The 21,994-nt window shown below is 41.3% G+C and overlaps 2 protein-coding genes across 3 annotated transcripts in view; one reads left to right on the top strand and one right to left on the bottom strand.

Annotated features, from left to right (window-relative positions):
- SEPSECS (Sep (O-phosphoserine) tRNA:Sec (selenocysteine) tRNA synthase) overlaps positions 1-1,967 on the bottom strand; it is a 50,336-nt gene extending 48,369 nt beyond the window's left edge. The window contains exon 1 of the mRNA XM_048848695.2: positions 1,801-1,967. Within this exon, the coding sequence (XP_048704652.2) occupies positions 1,801-1,929 (129 nt within the window). The 5' untranslated portion in view covers positions 1,930-1,967. The remainder of the gene's footprint in view (positions 1-1,800) is intronic.
- The window catches only part of PI4K2B (phosphatidylinositol 4-kinase type 2 beta), a 40,461-nt gene that overhangs the window by 3,317 nt on the left and 15,150 nt on the right, over positions 1-21,994 (top strand). Inside the window, exons 1-4 of one of the 2 annotated variants that reach the window (XM_048848697.2) lie at positions 1,992-2,420; positions 8,748-8,905; positions 18,940-19,140; positions 20,930-21,061. In XM_048848697.2, coding sequence (XP_048704654.1) covers positions 2,138-2,420; positions 8,748-8,905; positions 18,940-19,140; positions 20,930-21,061 — 774 coding nt within the window. In that variant the 5' untranslated portion in view covers positions 1,992-2,137. Of the gene's footprint in view, positions 1-1,991; positions 2,421-8,747; positions 8,906-18,939; positions 19,141-20,929; positions 21,062-21,994 lie in introns of those variants that run through there. The other variant, XM_048848698.2, reaches the window with a different exon arrangement.

The following is a 21,994-nucleotide window of genomic DNA, read 5'->3' as shown; positions in this document are numbered from 1 at the left end:
ACTCTGAAACCTGTTAATAGATTGTTATTCAGCCTGTTTGAACATAGAAGAGCCATTCTAAAAGATTTTTCCCTTAGAAATTAAAATATTTTGTGTTGTACCTGGAATGTGATGATGCACTGAATTAATCTTGTTTTCATACAACAAGGGACATTATTTATTTTGTTCTTTATTTGAAAGTATCACAAGAGGGCGCCCACCTAAAGCTAAAAACACACTGAATGTGAGCGAGCTACCATGGGGGTTTACTTCTATTTGTACTTAGCCTCTTTTTATATTTTCTTTGTTCTCGGGTTCAGACACCACTGTAAGAGGTAAATATCTACACGGTGAGATACACTAAAGGATTAGATTCATGTTCAAATCGATGAAAAAGATATGAAAAAAATGAAATAATCCAGATCTTTCAGCATTTTTAAAAAGACCATTGTTAATCCAGAAACATGAGCTAATAATTTGAATTCAATATTAATAGTTTGTAAATAATGTATGTTATATATTTAATAATTTATTATTATGGGCATTTTCCTGTTTGAGATCTGTACCATGAGTCAGTGAGTGAGCTATCGTGAATGCTGTTTAGGTTAGGAGTGTTTGAGCAAATCACAGAACTCCCATTACATGAGCAGAAGATCCAAACAGTGTTAACATTTCCACTCCAGTATACAAAAATGGGGTAGGAGAGGGAAATATAAACATATTTCTTGTTCAGTCCATCCCCCATTATTGGCAGAAAAAAATTCCAAACTTGTTGGAATCTTCTAAAGGAGGTTCTGTCTCACCAATGCTATAGGACAGTATTGAAATAGCTACAAAACAGTAGCAGCTAACTCACCTATGTGGAGATGCACGGGACCTGATTATTCAGTGTGCAGAGTGGGTGTAGAATTTTCTGCCATTATGGTTTGGTAGCTTTTTACACCCACTGTGCACAGGGATTGATGACCATATAATATGCAACACTGTAAAATCAGTTCCCATATCTTTTGTCTCCATGTAATTTTTACTGGGCATAAAGGGCCAATTTGTTTGGGTTTACACTAGGGATAAATTTGGTCCATTCTGCTCATCTTCAGCAGAAACAAATGAAAAGAGAAATGCAAATATGAAGAGATTCTATGAGATTACAGATATTAATAGCTATATAAGCAAATGATACATGAGCGGGCTCCAAAGTCCATGTCCCGCAGTTAAGCTGTGATAAAACAGACCAGTCAGGTATTTGACTGGTTATTTTATCAGTCACTGAAAAAAGTAACTTTATTTAGGTTTTTCAAGTAGCACACTGAAGGACCCTTACAATTTCATAAAATGACTAATTTCCCACAATAATATCAGTTACAATCAATTTATGTATTCAACTTAGATTCTAGGGTGTCATTTTGCAGCAAGCAGTCCTGTGCTGTAGCAATTTCATATATGGTATAAATTTCACGAAATGCAGCCAGCCCAGGCCTGTAGATTGCCTCAATCGTCCTGAATGTACTTGTGTGGGGTGGCGGCGTTACTGGAGCTGGTGCCTTGGCCCCAAAATTCACTTTCAAAGCAAGAGAATAAAAAATGATAAATGTGTAAAGAAAGATATTGTCAACTCAAGCTTCCCAACAGAGAATAGAGCAGAGAAGCAGTGTGTGGCTTGGCTCTGTGCCTGTGTGTTTGGGCAGGCCCCTAGGGATAGGATGATCAGATAGCAAGTGTGAAAACTCGGGACAGGAGGTGGAGAGTGATAGGTACCTATATGAGAAAAAGCCCCAACAATCTGGACTGTCTCTATGAAATCGGGACATCTGGTCACCCTACCTTGGGAGTGCAGGTCTCCCTGTTGAAGTGCGTGCGCCGGGGGCGGGTGTTGGAAGAGTGTCTCCCTAGGTAGGCTAAGGGGACAAGGGTGGAAGGGCTCAGCGGCCGAGTCTTTCCCTGCTGTACCATTTGCTCCTGGAGCTGGTCCTTGAGGGGGTGGCGAGGTATTCTACGGTCCTCGGCCACGGTGCGCATGTGCAGTGAGGGCTGCTGAGAGGTGGCGCCGCAGAGCTTGTTTGTCCGACTCTCGGCTGCTGGCTGCGCAATGCGTTCCCCCGGTAGCGTGTGAGCCCGCCTGGCGGCTCGCAGGATCTTACCCAGCCCGCCGCAGACGCTAATGGCGGAGCCGGGCCCTGAGGAGCCAGACGAGCGGCTGTTGCTGCTCTCGGAGCCGACGCTGCAGGACAGCCCCCCCGCGCGGGGGCTCCACGGCGTGAAGGCAGCTCCCGGCGGGGCCGTGAGGCTTGGCGGGGCCTCGGGGCTGGAGGAGGAGGAGGATGGGGACATAGACACGGACCCTGAGGGTGATGGTGAGGAAGAGCCGCTGCTAGGAGCATCTGCCACCCGCCGGAGCCGGAGCGCCGGTGCCTCCTGGGACAGGGAGACTCGCATTGCTGCAGGTACAGCGGAGCCCTGTCCACACACAAACTACCCACCCGGTGGGTAGGGTGACCAGATAGCAAGACTGAAAAATCCGGAGGGGGTGGGGGTAATAGGTGCCTACATAAGACAAAGCCCCACATATCAGGACTGTAGCTATAAAATTGGGACAGCTGGTGTACCGGTGGGACTGCCTCCCCTCCCCCAATTTCCACAGCGCTCCCCTTGGCTTCTACTCTTTGTCCCCCTGCCCCCCCCCGGGGGAACGCGGGGATTCCTCACCACCACCCCTCCATTCATGCCTTGTCTTTGGTTTGTTGATCCCTTGACTCAGCGTTTATCCAGTTCACTTTCTCTTTTCTTTCCGAGGTGCTGCTGGCTTGTTAGGGTAGGAAACCTAAAGGGGAGTACCTCACAGTCTTCCTTTATATACACACATACAGCCTTCCCCCACACCGTGTAAAAGGAGGGTTTACCCTCCGTCCTCTTGCTTCCATGTTCTGGAATACGACTTACTTAGTTTAAATAACTTTTTAAAAGAAGTGAGCCCGGAACAAAACAGGCGCTGTTACTGGAACAAGATCAAAGTTGTAATTGTTATTCGATTTGAGAGAGTTTACCTGAAGAGGGAGGGGAGGGGATGGGGTGTAGTATGAGATCATTGTAAAGCTATTTTTGCTGCTTGCAAGAGCTGCCTAACTGAAGGCCTGTTTGCTCAGGGAATGGCTACAGTATAGACAGTGACAGCCCCTTCCCTGCTAGTTTGTTTGTAAGGATACCCTCTCATCTACAGAGGTAATTGAGTCTCCATACCCAATACCTCTTTGAAAATGCCAGCAAGGATCCATCTCAGGAGACCACCACCAATCTGTATCATGTAACGTGTGGGTCAGTTGTTATGTAAAAACTACTTTCAGTCACTGTTAGTCTAGAACAGTGGGAGAGTATATTGCAATGTAATCATTTTTGGGACCACCATCCTCTAAAAACAGTGCTTTAAGGAACGCTGCTACTGTAAATTAACTTAAAAATCAAACTCCTTGTCTCTATATGTAAGACCCTATGTGAGGTCACTTGCCTCTCTATATCCAGTCTTGTGTATTCTTGCTTCCTGTTTTCCTCTCAGGTCAGGTCTACGCTAGGAAATTAGGTTGGTATACCTATGTTGCTCAGGGTATGAAAAATCCATATCCCTGAGCGACACAGTTAAATCGACCTCAGCCCTGGTGTGGACAGCGCTAAGTCAGTAGGAGAATTTGCTTCTCAGGAAGGCAGAGTACCTACGTGGACAGCGTAGGTAGCCTCTTCACTGAAGTGCTACAGTGGCATAGCTGCAGCGTTTTATGTGTAGACTTGCCCTCAGTTCTCACTTAACAGCTCTTGTCATCTTTTTCAAGTTCTGGCTTCACACCTGTAGTCATGCTGTATCTAGTGTTTGGAACAGTCTATCATTCCTGACAACTTGGCAAAGCTTTCTCATTTTTCTCCTTCAGACTTGCTTGTTCAAGGACTGTCCAATTTCCTTTTCTTGTGAATAATATTTATTCACTTTCCATTCTGTGAAAAGTGATCCAGTGCTTGGTTTTATGACCTATTATAGGACTGGGGAGCTTTGTATTAGTGTGTCAGGTGTGTACATTTCTGGCAATATGAAATTGACTTTTAATAACTGCTTTATTGTCTTTGAAACCCAGTACTCAAGGGAAAAGTGTCCAAATTTTAAAGTGAGTCAGTCTGTCGGTGAAATTCCAAATGCAAAAGTGCCAAAAAGAGGGTTGTAGCAAGAAAGTAATAACTAACAAATTGTTAGTTGTCTTTCTTATGACTTTATACCTCTCTTCAAGCCTCTCCAGGTCAGTAAAGGAGTGTAAACCTATGGCCTTGTCTAAACTGCTTTGCCTGTACTAGAAAAAGTTTATTAGTATAGCTATACCAGCAAACTTTGCTAGTTGAGATGCAGCTTAAAGCTGTAAAATAATCCTTTTTCCAGTTTATTTTATAATAGTTTCTCAAATGAAATAAACTATATCATCAAAAAAGTAATGTTATCTTGCACAACTGCATCTTCATTCTGGCTATTGCTGGCATAGCTATGTCAGTTTTCTGGAGGGGAGAGGGGGAATGATGGGATTTTTTTTTTCTTATTTCTAACTGCTATATTCTGGCAAAACTTTTAACTATAGACCAGGCCTAAGATTTAAAGAAGTTATGTTAAAATGTATTCGCTCATGTGTTCTGACATAACACGTTTTAAAAGTATGGTGTACAGTACATGAAGCATGTTGCCTTTAAATATGTGCTGAATTGGTTGTGTTATAGCTCCAGAATGAAGACTGTCAACAACTTTGCTTCTTTGATATGATAGAACTTTCTGCAATAATAGTAAAGCTTGTCTGTGTACTAGTCAGAAATTAACTCTCTCAGGAACTAGGGACCATAATAAACCTCTCCACCATTCAGACTAAAGTGCAAGGAGCATTTCTTTGACTTTGCCTTTCAAATATGTACACCCACATTGCTATATATTTATGTATAAAAATTCCAGAACACAACTGACAGGATTCATAGGGTACAACATGGAACTGTGGGACTGCTGTGCACCTTAACTCTCCAACCTGGGCTCTCTCTCTCAGTGCTATGCCAGTGACAGGCAGCCAACCCTTCCAGGTGCTGTGATCACTCAGCCATCAGCATGTGGAGCCCCACACGCAGATAAATTGCATGAGTCAGTCACAAATTATATAGAGATCAGCACCAGCCAGTCACCCCAGCAATATACCGTCTTATGCTGTGCAAGAGTTGGATAGTGCAAGATCATTAATTAGTTTGCCACTTCTTCAAAGGGTAGTGGATATGCAACAACCCTTGTTAACCTGAGCTGAGATTTCCCAAGTACTTCAACAAAAACAACACTGTTTTAGATAAAATATAAAACAGATTTTTAAGTGATTATAAGTAGCAAGCATAGAGATCAAAGTTGGTTACATAAGAAATAATAATCTTTCAGTCTAAATTCTACAGTCTGAGGGCATGTCTACACTTACCTCCCGAGCAATCGATCCAGCGGGGTCAATTTATCGCTTCGACCGCGAAGCGCTCTCCCGTTGACTCCAGTACTCCACCGGAGCAAGAAGAGTACACAGAGTCGACAGGGGAGCGGCAGCAGTCGACCTACCGCAGTGAAGACACCCCCCGGTAAGTAGCTCTAAGTACGTCGACTTCAGCTATGCTATTTTCGTAGCTGAAGTTGCGTAACTTAGACCTACTTACCTTGCATCCCCCACCCTTCCCCCCAGTATAGACCAGGCCTAAGTAAGGTTTGAATCAAACAGTCTCTCACCCCAATTTACACAGGCTGGATCCCCTTCCCAACCTGGGACCAGTTTCCCCAATTCAAAGTTTTATCTTCCTAACAGTCTTCCAGGTTTTGAAATGGTGGATGGAGAGAGGCCAAGTGATGATTTCACTGTCCCTCTTTTATACCTTTTTCTAGCTACTAGAAAGATCCTTGCTGTGAGGTTGGGTTTAGTTAGACCTCATTGGGTACATCCCCTCTCTAAGTCTCGGGGATAGTGGATTCTTCCTGATGGGCAATCAACACATGTCTGGCTGGTCCTGATGTAACTCTTTTGTCCCCACTGAAAGGCTAGCTGTGAGCATTCCCAACTTCACACGACATTTGATTAACAAACCTATAGCAATACTTCGTGACTTCACATACAATGATAGTAAAATTCAACAGATTAGGACAGATCATTTTAAGATGATACTTCACAAGGCACTCATTGTACAAAACATATCATAATCATATGACCGTGGTGAATATGGAGGTTCCAGGATGCTATTTTAAGGTACAGAGTGTCACAACAACTCTCAACTGCACACATTTTTATCACTGGGAAGGGTCTGAGAGAACAGTATATGAGAGATGATAGTCATGTTGCTTAATGCACTACTGGAAAGAGCTCAGATATTATGGTGGTGAGCACAGTGTATATTCTGTAAAGAATAGAATAGGGGGAGCCCCGGTTTTAACTCAATCAGTTTAGCATGTATTAAAGTATTTGCTGCTTTCTGTCTTACTCCTTTAAAATGTTTTATGTTAGCTAACATGTTTTAATATTGCACGCTTAAACACACGTCTAGACAAAGCTTAAGCAAGTGAAGTTGCTATACGTAAAAGCTGAGGGTGCTCAGAAGACGTGAGTTATACAATCTAGACTCTCATTTGAATTTTAAGCTGTTTAGTGATCTGATTCTGTAGTTAGATGTGGGCAGACCCTTGTTCCAGCATAGAGCCCTACTGAAGTGAAGCTGAGGTGAAAGGGGATCTGCCTGCTCAGGATTGATTGCAGTATTGGGGACTACATCAAAAATGGTTGACAATAGTGTATCCCCCCAAAGACAAAAACTTGGTTAAGAAAAGTTAGCATTGCTTAAGGGTAACCCCATCCACAAACCCTTAAAAGCAAAAAATGTCCCATAAAGGTATCCTCTGGCATACTTTAGCCCCCAAACATCATATTCACATCATTTTCACTGACGCTCTGACCTTCTATAAAGGTCCCATACACTTTAAACATGTATGATTTCTCATGCCATCTTCATCACTACAGTATCTGATCAACTTCCATTAGCACAAAAGTGACATGACTAACATCTGTCAAATGTCATTCATTCTGTGTCATTTCCCCTCCTTCCCCCAGGAGAATTGTGAATACCTGAGCAGTGGAGTTACTGAGCACTGTCCTCATCCTGGAGCTTTCTATAATCTTGTAGAATCTAGATATTCTGGTCACATGCCATTGAATGCCTTGATGATAAGGACTAAAATTTTGTATTTAATATGTACAGTAACATAATACACACACCACATTCTTTGTAATTATAAGGCAAAACTTTACCTCTGACTTCAGTAATATCAACATGTCTTTTATACATCTGTGAACCAGTGAGCTGAATGGTGTGACGTTCTCCCATGGGAAAAGAATTAAGGATGAGAATCAGAAGATAGTGGTGAGACAAAAAGAGGGAGGAGAAGAGTAAGGTATGTGGGAGACAAGGTTGAATAATGGCCTGTCTACACTCAGGCCTGTTGCGAGAAATTTCAGGCCCTGGTACATCAAGTTTTCTGGGTCCTTGCCCCCTCCCCTTTCACTCCAGGAAGAGATGTTTAAAGTGTCCTTGAGCTTGTTTCTCCTTCCCTCATGTCAGGCAGTTAGTAGAGCTTAACACACTTAACAGGAACAAGGCACTCTTATTCTGGAATAAGTGTCCACATATGGAGTTATTCAGGAACAGCTTGTATAATTCCATGGATAGACCAGCCTTAACTTTTACATTAGAATCCCTAAAATATTTTCTCTAGCTATAAGAACTTTGCATATGTAAAATATAGTCCTAACCAAAAATTTAAAAAAAAAATTGTGGAGAACTTGTCAGATACTTCAGATTTCAAAGCTTTTGATAAAAACAGATTTCAAAATGTATCAATTGCAATAGAACTGCAAAGTCATGGAAACTGTTTTCATAGTACTTCAATTTTTTTTTTTCACACTTGTACAGAGCTGTAATTTCTATGTTTATTGGTATGCAAAAAACCCTCTGGTGATCAGTTAATTAGAATGCTTTAAAGTTTGAATGTTAACAAGCATTTCAGAACTTAAACCGGATGTTAATGCTAGTTGCAAATGATCTGCTTAATGGATGGCTAGTGAACAATATTATCATACTTTAGTTTGTGGCAGAGGATTTGAAAATGTAAAAAAACAAGTATATTAAGCAAAGCTGTTATATGGACTATATCCTTGAATATTCAGTGCTGCTTGAAATGCTTTACTCATCTAGCTTTCTTTACAAAGCCAACTTACATATGTGGACAGATATTAGTAAAAAAGATCAATAAAAGCTTTTTAGACCACTCATTTGAACTTCCCTCCTTTGGAAACAAGACTATAAGAACAAAAGAAACATGAGTTGTTTACATGTTTAAATTTAATGTTTATTCATATTCCCTTTTATTTATTCTGTATTAAAGTTGATGACAAACATTTTTACAATATTGAACTCAGATAAGTTGACACAAACTAGGCTTAATGCTTAACTTTTTTAAACAATAGATACTTTGTTGGCACTTGGTGAAATCCTAGTCTTGGTGAAATCAATAGCAAAACTCAACTGACATCAGGGAGGCCAGCATTTCACCCTTGGTCTCCAGTGAATGTTAGTGCCGTTTTCTAACTAAAGGAGGAAGAACTGATATATTTTTTTCCTACTCGCCATTTATTGTGTGAACCTTGTCTAAGATAGTTCAATAACATTTAGAGGAATAACTTTTTGTTTTTTAGGAAACGCGGGAAGTACTGCAGAGATGAACTTATTTTTGGATGATCCAGAATTTGCAGAAATTGTGCTGAGAACAGAACAAGCTATCGAGTGTGGAGTCTTTCCAGAACGAATTTCCCAAGGATCTAGTGGGAGCTATTTTGTCAAGGATCCAAAGGGGGTGAGTGCACTATTGACTAATCAGACATGGTAAACACAACTCATTTTATTTGAAAAGGTGGAAGAAACTGGCATTCTCTAACTGGTAACCAAAGAACTGTCTCCCTTAAATAAATGGTGCCATGTTAGTTTAATTTATTTTGATGCGTTAATAGCACGGCTGTGAAAATCAATTTGATCAGGTAGCTTGCAAAACAAGATAATCTGAAAATAATTCTTATTCCTGTGTAGTGGAATTTATTCAGGCACTTTTGAATGGCTGATGCTTAATCAAAATATATGGGGAATGGGATCTCTGTTACTGTTTGAAAACAAGTCAAGGATTCTTCTTACCTTGTGTAAAATTTTGATATTCTTTAAATATCAAAAGGACTATCTTAAAAGGACTATCTTAAAAGGATACCATAAACTTCAAAAACTTGAATGTTTTGAAGCTTTTGATAGCACACTATTTCAAGTAGTTTTACAGAGGTCTTTAAAATTTCTCTTTTAAATTCTGTTAATAGGGATTTTTCTGTTTCCCTGCTCACGTTTTGAGTCTCTTCTGCTTCTTAAATTTCAGCTTCACATCTCTTGTTAAATTAAAATGATCTGGACAAACTGGAGAAATGGTCTGAAGTAAATAGGGTGAAATTCAATCAGAACAAATGCAAAATACTCGATTTAGGAAGAAACAATCAATCACACAGATACAAAATGGGAAATGACTGGATTGAAAGGAGTACTGTGGAAAGAAACACTCTAACCCCCAGGTATCACAAGCTAGATGTGAGTCAACAGTGTAACACTGTTGCAAAAAAAGCTAACATCATAACATCATTCTGAGATGTATTGGCAGGAATGTTGTAAGCAAACATGAGAAGTTAGTACTCAGGAGAGTGAAGTGTACATGGTGATCTGAGACAGGGACGTAGGATTTAGGCTTCTGAGTGACTTTAAGTGCTTTTGAAAATGTTATCCAAGGGTCTCATTCCATTCTTGTGACTGATTCTAACCCCTAATGTGTACTAAAAAGAGAGGCTCTGATTTGTAATTTGACTTCACATCGCCAGCTGGCTTTGAGGGAACTTAATCACCTCTATCTGAAGTCCTCAGCACTTCCAAAAGCCAAAGGGATGTTTCAGCAAGCACCAAAAAGAGAGGGTTTTTGGAAGGTTCTAGATGCTTAGCTGGCCAGCTTTTACCAGTAGTCTGCAAAGACCTCCCAGTTAGATGCAGACTAGAAGCCTGTTAGTCTTGAATACCTATGGTCACCTTTGGCATTTGGATCTTGAGCACTGTACAGTGTAGGTACAGCATTAGGTTTTCAGTCAACCTTCCAGATGGTTGTCCTGTATCCCTAAAAGAATGATCCTTGTTATCAGGTTTGTATGGGGATCGACCGTTTTAAAAAACTTCATTAAAAATCCCTGTGTCTGGGATATTAATGTGGTTATGAAAAAGTGGATGCAACCTCCTTTTGAAGCACTCATTTCCTGTGATCTTAAGTTTCTTACATGGAAGGTCACTTTCGTGATGACAGTGATTACAAGTTACAGGGTGAGTGAACTCTTCAAGCTGTCTTGACCAACCCATCTCATTCCAGATTTTATGAGGATAAGGTGGTGCTGCAGACTCGTTCTAAATTCCTCTCTAAGGTGTTACCAGAGTTCCACCTTAAAGAGTTTATAAACCTGACAACATTTTTCCCATTGCCACATGCCCATCGCACTGAAGTCTTTCTCCACTTGTTTGATAAAAGGCTTTTGGGTTTCTATCTGGGGTGTCTGTCCTCATCTTCAAGGTGTTCGATGGCCTGGGCTCAAGATTTCTAAAAGATCGCCTCCAGGATGAGGACAGTGGTTGACAACTCCACTTCTCAGCCACAGTGGAACTTCCCACCACAAGGGTAAGTAAAGTTCATTAATGCAGGAGACACAGCTGCATCAGAGGTTGGTCAGAGACTGGAAGGAATTCCCCCAGGAATTAAGGACCATCACAAACGTCACCATCTTCCATTCCTAGTGAAATGTGCATTTTTTCAACCTCATGTTATCTAATATAAACAGCTAGCAGTGTGTGCATATTTTTTTAAAGACCTACTAAAACAAAAACCACTCTGCACACATGTCCCCCACCAACCTCCAGTGCGGAGAGGAGGATGAGAGAATGGACCACACATGACAGATGTTAGTCATGTCACTTATTGAACTTCTGGAAGGTATTCAGTTACTGTGGTGAAGAGGGTGGTATAAGAACTTTTCTAGAAAAGAGCTTGGTGTGGACTGATGCATTTAGAAAATCTATCCAACTTCTGACACCAGTCTGCTGGGCAGTCCTGTTAACCATGCCTTAACTAGCTGTCTGATTGTATTTCAAATTGCTGTGATTTGGCTGGTCGTGAATCAAAACAGTTATTTTGGATGGCTTTTATCTTCAGTTGGTTTTGCATAGGTAGTTTTTTTGGGGGGGAGTTTTTGGGCAGGGGTGGGGAGAATCATTCTACAGGCTGAGTATTGTGCCTTAGTGGAAGTACCTGTCTTCTTACATGCCAAATATTCACTCCTTATTTATACACAACTGCCTTGTTGCTACTGCATGGTGGAGCTTTTTACTCCTATATCCTTGGAACAGCTATTAATCTTTTTTTGGATTTTGGAGAGGTCATCATGCACAGATGATCTCATTAGAGAAGGGGTTAATATTTACTAATTTTGCTCCTATGAAAAAATCAACTTGCACGATTCTTGCTTGCCCACCCATCTTTCCTCGGAGATTGGAAGTTGCTGGTTTTGGATGCATCTTTTTCTAGTGTACTCTTATTCTAATTATCTTGAATTGGCTTTTCTTTCTGTGATGTATGCAGTGGTGTTGTAGCTTTGCTTATCGCAGGATATTAGAGATACAAGGCGGGTGAGGTAATATCTTTATTGGACCAACTTCTATTAGTTAGAGAGACAAGCTTTTGAACTTACACCGAGTTCTTTAGGTCTGAAGAAGAGTTCTGTGTAAGCTCGAAAGCTTCTCTTTCTCACCAACAGAAGTTGGTCCAATAACGATATTGCCTCCCCAACCTTGTCTTTCTGTGACATGTCACTTCCTGCAGTTGAATTGAGAGACTAGAACTTTCAGAACACAGTACTTGTTGGAGCAGTGTGCTACAGTCACTAGAAAGCCTGGCTCGTGCTCTACCGCGCTGCCTTCAAAAGTTAAAAAACAAAACCCCACACACCTTGTGAGGGGAGTTCCATCACACTCATAGGAAGGAGCTAAGACTCACAATCCTAGCAGAAATCCTAATCCAAGTCAGATCTTATAAAAGCTCCTCAGATCAGGGGCTGTTTTTTTTGTTTTATTTATACAGCACCTAGCACAGTTGGACCCTGATCCATGATTGGGGCCGGTCAGTGCTATGGCACCATAAACTGATATTCTCTGTTGAAATCATGACGCATTAAAACACCCATGAATTCTGGCAGTCCTATATGTATGTAACAATGCCTAACACCCTCAAGTCTCTGACTGTCCCAATGCCTATGATATCCTTGGCAATCTTCTTTGTGGCACTTTTTTGGGAGGAGTCCTTTATTTTCCTGTTTGTTTCTTAGTGCTGAAGCAGTTACTTATATTTCCGCTCAGCATCATTTAAGGTCAGAGTTCAGTTTTCTTTCCCTCCTGTGTGCCTGACAGTTACTGTTCCCAAAATGAGTCATTTCATCACACTTTGATATATTTGGAGGAAACTGTCATATAATATTCAAATATGCTTGGACTAAATATTTATAAAAATATTGGTAGGTAGGCAATAGCTTTATTTCAGAATATGAAAGTATTGGCTAAGGGGTCACAAGAAGATTTATTACATTTGATTTACAGCTTTGCCTCGTTCTCCCAGCAGTCTCTGTGCTTGTCAGTTCAGGGTTCTGTCCAGGTCCATCATTTCTGTTGCTGGTTTCAGAATAGCAGCCGTGTTAGTCTGTATTCTCAAAAAGAAAAGGAGTACTTGTGGCACCTTAGAGACTAACAAATTTATTTGAGCATAAGCTTTCGTGAGCTACAGCTCACTTCATCAGATGCATTCAGTGGAAAATACAGTGGGGAGATTTATATATACAGAGAACATGAAACAATGGATGTACACACTGTAACGAGAGTGATCACTTAAGATGAGCTATTACCAGCAGGAGAGTGGGGGGGGAGGGAGAATCTTTTGTAGTGATAATCAAGGTGGGCCATTTCCAGCAGTTGACAAGAACGTCTGAGGAACAGGGGGGTGGGGGGGAATAAACATGGGGAAATAGTTTTACTTTGTGTAATGACCCATCCACTCCCAGGCTCTATTCAAGCCTAAGTTAATTGTATCCAGTTTGCAAATTAATTCCAATTCAGCAGTCTCTCCTTGGAGTCTGTTTCTGAAGTTTTTTTGTTGAAGAATTGCAACTTTTAGGTCTGTAATCGAGTGACCAGAGAGATTGAAGTGTTCTCCGACTGGTCTTTGAAGTTCTAATTCTTGACGTTTGATTTGTGTCCATTTATTCTTTTACGTAGAGACTGTCCAGTTTGACCAATGTACATGGCAGAGGGGCATTGCTGGCACATGGTGGCATATATCACATTGGTAGATGTGCAGGTGAACGAGCCTCTGATGGTGAGGCTGATGTGATTAGGCCCTATGATGGTGTCCCCGAATAGATATGTGGACACAGTTGGCAACGGGCTTTGTTGCAAGGATAGGTTCCTGGGTTAGTGGTTCTGTTGTGTGGTGTGTGGTTACTGGTGAGTATTTCTTTCAGGTTGGGGGGCTGTCTGTAAGCAAGGACTGGCCTGTCTCCCAAGATCTGTGAGAGTGATGGATTGTCCTTCAGGATAGGTTGCTGTGCTTCTTGGACCCCGCAGACACTCCTTTGTCAGCCTTCCAATAGGGATGTAAATAAAGGGTTAAAAAAGTAATAGTTTAATCTATTGAAATTCAATCGGTTTAACTGGGAACTAGGGCTGCGGGGGTGCTGCAGCCCACCCGCATTTTACGCAGGGTTCTTCTGCCTCCTCTCTCCTCCCCTTGTTCCCCGCCCCCCACACACCCGGGGTCCTGGCTGCCTCCTGTCCCCCACCTTTGCCACCCCGGCTGTGTGCTTATTGGTTAACTGGTTAAATTTACATCTCTACCGTCCAAGCCCCTTTCTTTTAAGCTGGCTTTTAAAGCCTTTTTCAGCTTGACATTTCAGTATTGCATCATCTCACACCAAACTACTTTTCTGATGTGTTTTCTCCCATTCCCCTGTGGGTAGGGAAAATAAGTCCTCTCTCCCTTGTGTTGGGAAATAGGTAGTCAAAGTATTTTGTTTCTTCACTCTGTGTTTTACAGTATTTAACATCCCTGTGATTGTATCATTGTCTTGATAACCTGTTTTCCCAGAATATACGTAAACTGAACATGTGGATTTTTGCCTCCCTCTCCTTAGCTCTTTTATTTGATGCCAACAGAAGTGAAACAATAAACTACCATCATGCTCTTAGTTCGTTGTGTATTAAAATACCTCTGGGTAATGAACATAAGAACGGCCATGCAGGGTAGGATTAAAGGTCCATCTAGCCCAGTATCCTGTCTTCCTACCGTGGCCAATGCCAGGTGCCCTAGAGGGAATGAACAGAACACGTAATCATCAAGTGATACAGTCTCTGTGCCCATTTCCATCTTCTGGCAAACAGAGGTAGGGACACCATCCCTGCTTATCAGTGGTAAAGGAAACTAAATTAAAAAAAGGCTAATGAAATCTAAATTCAAATATAATATTGTAAAAGTAATTGAGCTGCAGTTTAAAATATTTTATTAAGCCCCCTCACCCCAATCCTAATGTGCGTTGCATTTTACGGAACATAGATGATATTATCGTTGCTCCAAGGACTAACTGTCCTGAAGTCTTGGAAGTGTATAGAGTACACAAAACCATTAGGTAACCTGTGGAGTCAATCAGGAGACTTGTGTAGACTTCAAATCCTGCTATGGAGACTTCCTTAAACATCGAGCTGTGTGGCTCTGTAACTCCTCTTCATTAAAAGCCTCTGCACAATTATGCTGCCCAACAGTTTTGAACCTGTAGAGCTCAGCAAGATCAGTGCTTCAGTCAAACTTTAGAGGCCATATCTGGGATTGGATAATCTAGATTTGACAATACAGAGAAAATACATCATGGTCCAGTCAACTGGTGGAATGGGTGGGACTCCTTTAATGTGGCACATGTATTGATTGCTTCCTTGGTAGGTTAAAAGTGTAATTCAAGGAGGCACGAGACTGATTATAGGGTTAACAGGCTGCATATACTACTGTATCTACCAACTCGTCACTGGGAAATGAAGAAGTCACTAGTATTGTAGACTCTTCAAATAAATGTATTGTGCTTTGATTGCTTTGGGTAGCAGCAACTAAACTACCTGTCAGTGTTTCCTCCAAGCCTCTGACTTTGGACTTGTGACTTAACAAAATAAACTCAATAAATCCAGTATTCAAAATGCTATGGAACTAAAAAAACAAAGCAATATATAGTTGTTTTAAATAGAAACATTCCTCTAGTGATTGCAAAACAAATATTTCAGTATTGTACAAGTACAGTAAAAAGCATTTACCTAGTAAAGCATGCACAATTAAAGCAAATGATGGTCCTCTGTTCCTAGAAAGTGCACAAACATCTGTGTTCAAGCAGTGCTACCCATTTCAGTTCAAGGGTATTAAGTTGTCTTGGCTCCATCCATGCTAAAAGTTAAACTGGATACAAAAACATGGTTGTGACATGCTCATCTGACTGACTCACAACAAATGTGGTTTGAGTTGTTTACTCTGCAGCTTTCTGCCTTGCAATTAGAGCTGACCCATATTTATGTGTCCTCATCAAGCATCTCCTTGCCATTCTGGGAAAATGTGGGCAACTGTCACTACTACCCCAATAGAATGTATGTGCCTAGAGGGCTTGCACAAAGCAGCATCAGCTGCTTGTGAGGGAAGTGCATTTTGGATATCCTCTGTAATAGGAGGAAGAGGGATGTCAGAAATAAAAATAATACAACGAAATGGTGGGTTGAAACTCTTTCAGGGAGAAAACCATGCACCAGAGTAGAATTTTGATGGAGTGAAATGCTGTACCATGTTCACTGTGTATTAAACTTATCGTTTATGGCCACTGACTTTGTTTTGAGCAAACGGTGTCACTAATTGGTTATAAAAGTAGTTTAAAATTCAAGTGCAGGCAGAACCTTTCTGAGTGTTTTAATAATATGTGTGACATGGCTAGTTGAACCGAACTGTTCCTTTCAGCTTTGCAATTTGATTTTTCATGAATCCCTTTTATAGATATTGATCATTTTAACATTAAAATTCTGAGAATACTTATTTACTAATGACTGTTTAATTTAAGGAATTCCTTTACAATAAACAGAAAAAAAAGCACAGATGTAAAATTTAAATGGTATTTTTCTACATACAGAAACGGTAAAAATGTGATTAAAATTTGTATTGGGATTCATGATGAATGCTTGCTAGTCAGGATAGCTTCATTATGTAAATACACTAAGCCCTTCAAAATTGTTCAGGCAAGAATGATCTATTATAGGAATCATTTTATGGGAAGCTTTGACTGATCTATACACTATCAGGTTAGCAGTCAGTGCACTGCTGTTGTCCATGAGTATATAGAATTAAAATGTGAAGTCTGATTTCATATGGTTCCATTACTGTTTGATTATTTTGTATATTGCCCTATGGCTTGTCAGTCATTGTTTTGCTCTTTTTGCATCTGAATTAGCTAATGCAAATCATAATTAAAGTTGTTTGGACTGTGGCATTATTTATTTAGAACTAGAAATGTTCAGTTCTCTAGTCAAGCAATTACCCTTTATTTTTGTTGTTCTGTCTTTTTAAAGGTAGTAATGTAAACTATTTTATTAAATCATTCATAAAAAGATGATAGATTAGAAATTTTAAATTGTTTGCTTTAATATTAACTTTACAGCGGTTATTTGACTCTTAAAAAGAACCGCTTATGAATATCAATACATGATGAGTTAAAGCAGCGATCCCCAAATTGGGGCGCCACCCCCCCACACACCCACGTTCTGGAGGGCATGGAGGAATGTTCGGGGGTGTGTGGCAGGACCCGGGCCAGCCCCAGTGAGTGACAGGGAGAGAGCACCACCCAGCCCTGCCCCCAGCCGTGGCTCCTGGCTGCGGCCTGGCCCTGCCCCCAGCCGCATCTTTGGCTCCCGGCCATGGCCCAGCTCCAGCCACAGCTCTGGCCCCAACCACGGCCCTGCTTCCAGCCCTGACTCCCAATTGTGACTCGGGGATTGGGCGGGGGCGGGGGAATTACGTTAGAGGTAAGGTGATGCACCTTAAAAAGTTCGGGGACTACTGAGTTAAAGGATTGAAAATGTCAAAATAAAAATGGAAATCACCATATATTTCTGACTGTCAGATCTATCATTTATTTTATAGATAAATATCCTTCCAAAGGGAATTTTTGTGTTAATGATTTTTGGGCAAGGCTATGTGCAGCTGTTAAAAAAGAAAACAAAACTCAACTGTTCGATTTTTAAAAAAAAATGCTATACTGTGGGGATTTAGTGTTATATTGTCCATGGCAATATGGGCTGTTTCATTAGCACATCTGCATAAGAATGAGATGGCTTTAAAGGATTACAAGTGACAAACAAAAACACAAATGGCTGAGTCAAGTGGAGTAGGTAAATGAGCTTAACTCTTATCTAAAAAGGTTTGAGTAGCAGCTGTGTTAGTCTGTATCCGCAAAAAGAAAAGGAGTACTTGTGGCACCTTCGAGACTAACAAATTTATTTGAGCTACAGCTCACTTGAACGGATGCATCCCCGGGGGGCGGGGGGGGGGAGAGGGGGGCACAGAGGAACATTGAGGAGGGTGCGGCAGGGCCTGGGCCATCCCCTATGGGGGTGGGGAGGGAGTGCCACCCAGCCCCACTCTGCTCTGGCTGAGGCCACAGCTGCCAGCCTTGGCCCCTGGCCAGGGCCCCAGCTCTACTCCTGTCCCCAGACCTGTCCCCATCTGCAGCCCCAGCCTTGGTCCCCTTACCTCTGTCCCCTTGACTGCCCCCCTTCCCCCAGGAGCCACTGCCCTGCTCTCTGACCTAGCTCTGGGTAGGCGGAGGGGGGAGGGGGAATGAGAGGCCTGACCCTGAAAAGTTTGGGGACTACTGGTATAGAGAGAATGAAGACATGATCCCTACTTGAACCTTATTGTGGTCAGCATACTGATTTACCTGAAACTGAGTTTGGAGACAATCAGTCAGATGGACATTTCTAACAGAAACTTAAAAGTAAACCCTAAGCTTACTTTTAACAATAAGGACAATTTCAAGCTCATTGTTTCCCTTTAAGGTAAATGACTTGATGGTTTGAGGCATTGTCTGCTATGAGAAACTAAGTCTGAAGCAGCTGTACAAGACAATACAGCCCCTATAGATGCAAACAAACTAAAAAAACATATTACTTTTTTATATACTGTCACTAAAAACACCTAAAATTTGATTAGAGGAAAGAAAAATATTTTCTAGTTTAACTTCAGTTTTTTATGTAAGTGTCACTTTCTTCAGTATAGTTGTGTTTCTGTGCGTCTTTCACAAGTATTGTGGGAGAGAAAACATCTTAAATTAGAAAATCTGATTACTACTTTTAACTAATTTTTAAAATTTAAGATTGACCATATCCCTTTTAATATAAATAAAACCCAAACACTAAAGATGTCTATCTTAAAATATCTGTGAACAAAAGTTTTATTTTGAATGGTACATTTTAGACAAGCATTTCATTTTATAAACTTGTGAATTGACATTACCATTTTAGAGTTCCTATTCAACTCCTTGTTTAGACCAAAATGAACAAGTACAAAGCAGAATATCATCAACGATGGCAAACTATTTTCCAAGTCTATAAATCTTAAAATGCAAGTTGTGAATTTTTCAGTAAAAACTGTTGTGACTAATTCTTACACTTCAAATTATTATGTGTTACTTAACTTTGGATTTTTTTTCTTAGAAAACTATTGGAGTGTTCAAACCAAAATCTGAAGAGCCTTATGGTCATCTGAATCCAAAATGGACCAAATACATTCACAAGATCTGTTGTCCTTGCTGCTTTGGCAGAGGGTGCCTTGTTCCTAATCAGGGATACCTTTCTGAAACTGGTGCCTGTCTTGTGGACACCAAACTAGGATTAGGAGTGGTACCTAAAACTAAGGTAAAAGAGTTCTTTCTTAGTACACTACAACTTAAGTGTGCAGAATAAACGAGGATATGATATTGCAATGTAGAATCAAACTGAGTATTTTTATCCCCAACTTGAGAGAGAGAAACTAATATTGGAGAAAAACAATTCAATGTGCATTGCATGAGCCAGTGTGAGAGGGCTGAATAGAAGCCAAGTGGAGGGAGAGACAAGCTGGGGTCCAGTGGCAAAATTGTGTCTAATCACTATAGCATGCTCCTCTCCAGAGCCTGTAATGGAACCTAGGAGTCCTGGGGAAGGGAACCCACATTTCTCTGCCTTCAGCAAATAGCTGTTAAACCGATCAGAAAAATGCATGTCTCATCCCTCTCCAGTGGTTGGTCCACATAGGAAATAATGCTTACTAGTGCTATCAACTGTCCCCTAGCTCATATGATGAGGTCTGCACTGTGGATATAAAGCTCCAAATCCTGCTGATGACCAATGTGGGGGATCATTATGGTTTTACAGGATGGGATTTTTTTTAATTTAAAAAAAAAACAACAACCCTAGGAAATTGCATTAAAAATGCTGCTTTGAAGTTATTTCAAAGTTGTATATTCAAGCACTCAGAAGTTAGGAAATTGTTCTTGCAGCTTTAATTCATGCCTTTTTGCATATGCATTATGAGACGGTCTTTATATGTGCAATCATACTATTTTTTTCTTCAAAACCACTCCCTAATTAGGTGCCTAGGATGGATAGTGCTGTATGCATATATCAGGACTGTGTAGCGAAGGAGGATGTTGTCTGTAGAACCTCTTGTGTGTTGCAGAAGGTGTAAGTGTGGTGAATAGCGAATGAGGCAGGGGGCTGCAAGAAAAGAAAGGATGTTGTCGTGGTTAAGGAAATTGAATACCTATTTGGTCGCTATTTGTGTGTGCATTTGCTTGGTGATCAATGTGAGACACTTAGGGCCAAATTACAAGAAGTGCTGAATTGTCAGAACTGCAACTGAAGTCAGTTGGAGCTGTGCTTTGAATGTATAAAGTTTTATTAAAAATACCAAGTCCTCTGAAAATTAAGCGCTTAGTTGTCTAGACACTTTGCACAATTTTGACATTAATCTCTCCAGGTCTACATTCCCCAGCCGTAAAATGGGGATAATACCACCTACTTTCATAGCACAATTATACAGATAAAGTCATTAATGTTTGTGAAGCACTCAGACATTCGTGAGAGCACCATAGAAATGACCACAAGGAAACTAATAATTTTGTATTCAGTACAGAGTTTGGATGGTGAGCATAAATAAGACCTGGGAGGGAGAGACTGAATGAGAGGGTTAAAAAATATTCAATAATTACATATTCACTGAATAAAGCAGAGGTCAAGGGCGGAAAAATAGTAAATGATCATGTTAGACAAACATAATTTGGCCCCCTTTTGTATATACATTAAGGTTGCATAAGGTTGGGCAACTTTAATTCATTATTTCCTAACTTCTGAGTGCTTGACTTTGCAATCTTAGCATTCTTTTAATGTAGTTCTTTCAATATAGTGGTAATACAAAGCTTTGTATATTAAAATAGGGGGCCAGTTCTAAGGACTGTAGTCTAGAATTTCCAGACCTATGTGTACATTTAAATTTTCTGCCATCTGCAGTGTTGCATGTGTGCAGCTTTTTTTGCATTGAATTTGCTTGTGTTTTTAAATATTGCTATTCACCTGGAATCTTTATGATGGTTAGAAATCTTATTGTCAATCTGTAATTGAAATGATAAGCAACTTTGAGCCATGTTTTAACTTGGATATTTTTAAGGTTGTCTGGCTTGTCAGTGAAACCTTTAACTACAGTGCAATAGATCGTGCAAAATCAAGAGGGAAAAAATATGCTTTAGAAAAAGTGCCAAAAGTTGGTAAAAAATTTCATCGAATTGGACTACCTCCTAAGGTAAGTTCTTCTGAGAAGCTTTACATTGTAGTATTTTGTTAATGCCTTGTCTATACAGGATATATACTTTGCTGAATCAAAAAGAGGACATTCATGGGTAGTTTCAGTCACAGGAGAAGAAACCCTAAACTAATACCAGCTATGTCCACACAGCAGTGTGAACCCCGGCTCAAGCCAAAACCCCGTTGCGTCCACGTGTTAATTGAGCTAACCTAGGGCTTGGACCAAGGTCGCAGGATTCTAGAGGGTCCGAGCCCATGTTAAACTGGGATGTAGGGTCCGAGCCATATTATTTTGCTGGCTGCATGTGGCTCCAACTTGACTCGGGTCCTGGAAGTCCTCCAGATGTATCTGAGTTCCTGGCTGCAGAGAAGTAGCACTGCAGGCAGCCAGCGCAGTGGCCAGAAACGACATTACCACCTGGCTAAATGTACTCCCCCCTTCCTGTTTCATCTCCTCACTGCTGCCTGGAGCAGGGAGCAAAGCTGGCAGGTGGGAGGCTGTTCCTGGTCACCAGGATATTTGGGGTCATCCCTCCCTGGCTGTGCTGACCTGGGAGCCCAACGCTCCCCCTGCCTGTGGTTCACACTCAACTCTGCCCCCTCCCTCGCCCCCATTGCCCTCCCTGGTGCTGCATGTGCAATGTGCACTCTCACAGTGGCAAGTGGGTGCCAGACTCCAAACTTCTCTGCAGCCTCCCATGGCAGTGGCTCTGGTTCCTCTTTGCTGTTGTGCAGACCTTGCCCAGCACAGGGAGCAAAGCTGACAGTGGGAGGCAGCTCCTGGCTGCCAGGATGTTTGGGGATCATCCCTCTCCTGGAAGTGCTAAGCCAGGAGTTCTGCCACTCCCACTCCCTGCAGGGCAGCTGCTTAGTCCCTGCTCCGTTCTCTGGCCCTTACTCCCGGATACCTGGGGCTGCTATTCCCTGGAGC

Source organism: Caretta caretta, chromosome 4 (assembly GCF_965140235.1).
Source record: "Caretta caretta isolate rCarCar2 chromosome 4, rCarCar1.hap1, whole genome shotgun sequence".
In the NCBI taxonomy this organism is placed as follows: domain Eukaryota; kingdom Metazoa; phylum Chordata; order Testudines; family Cheloniidae; genus Caretta; species Caretta caretta.
Note: the sequence above shows the minus strand (reverse complement) of the source record. Positions and strands in the feature narration are given on the sequence as shown.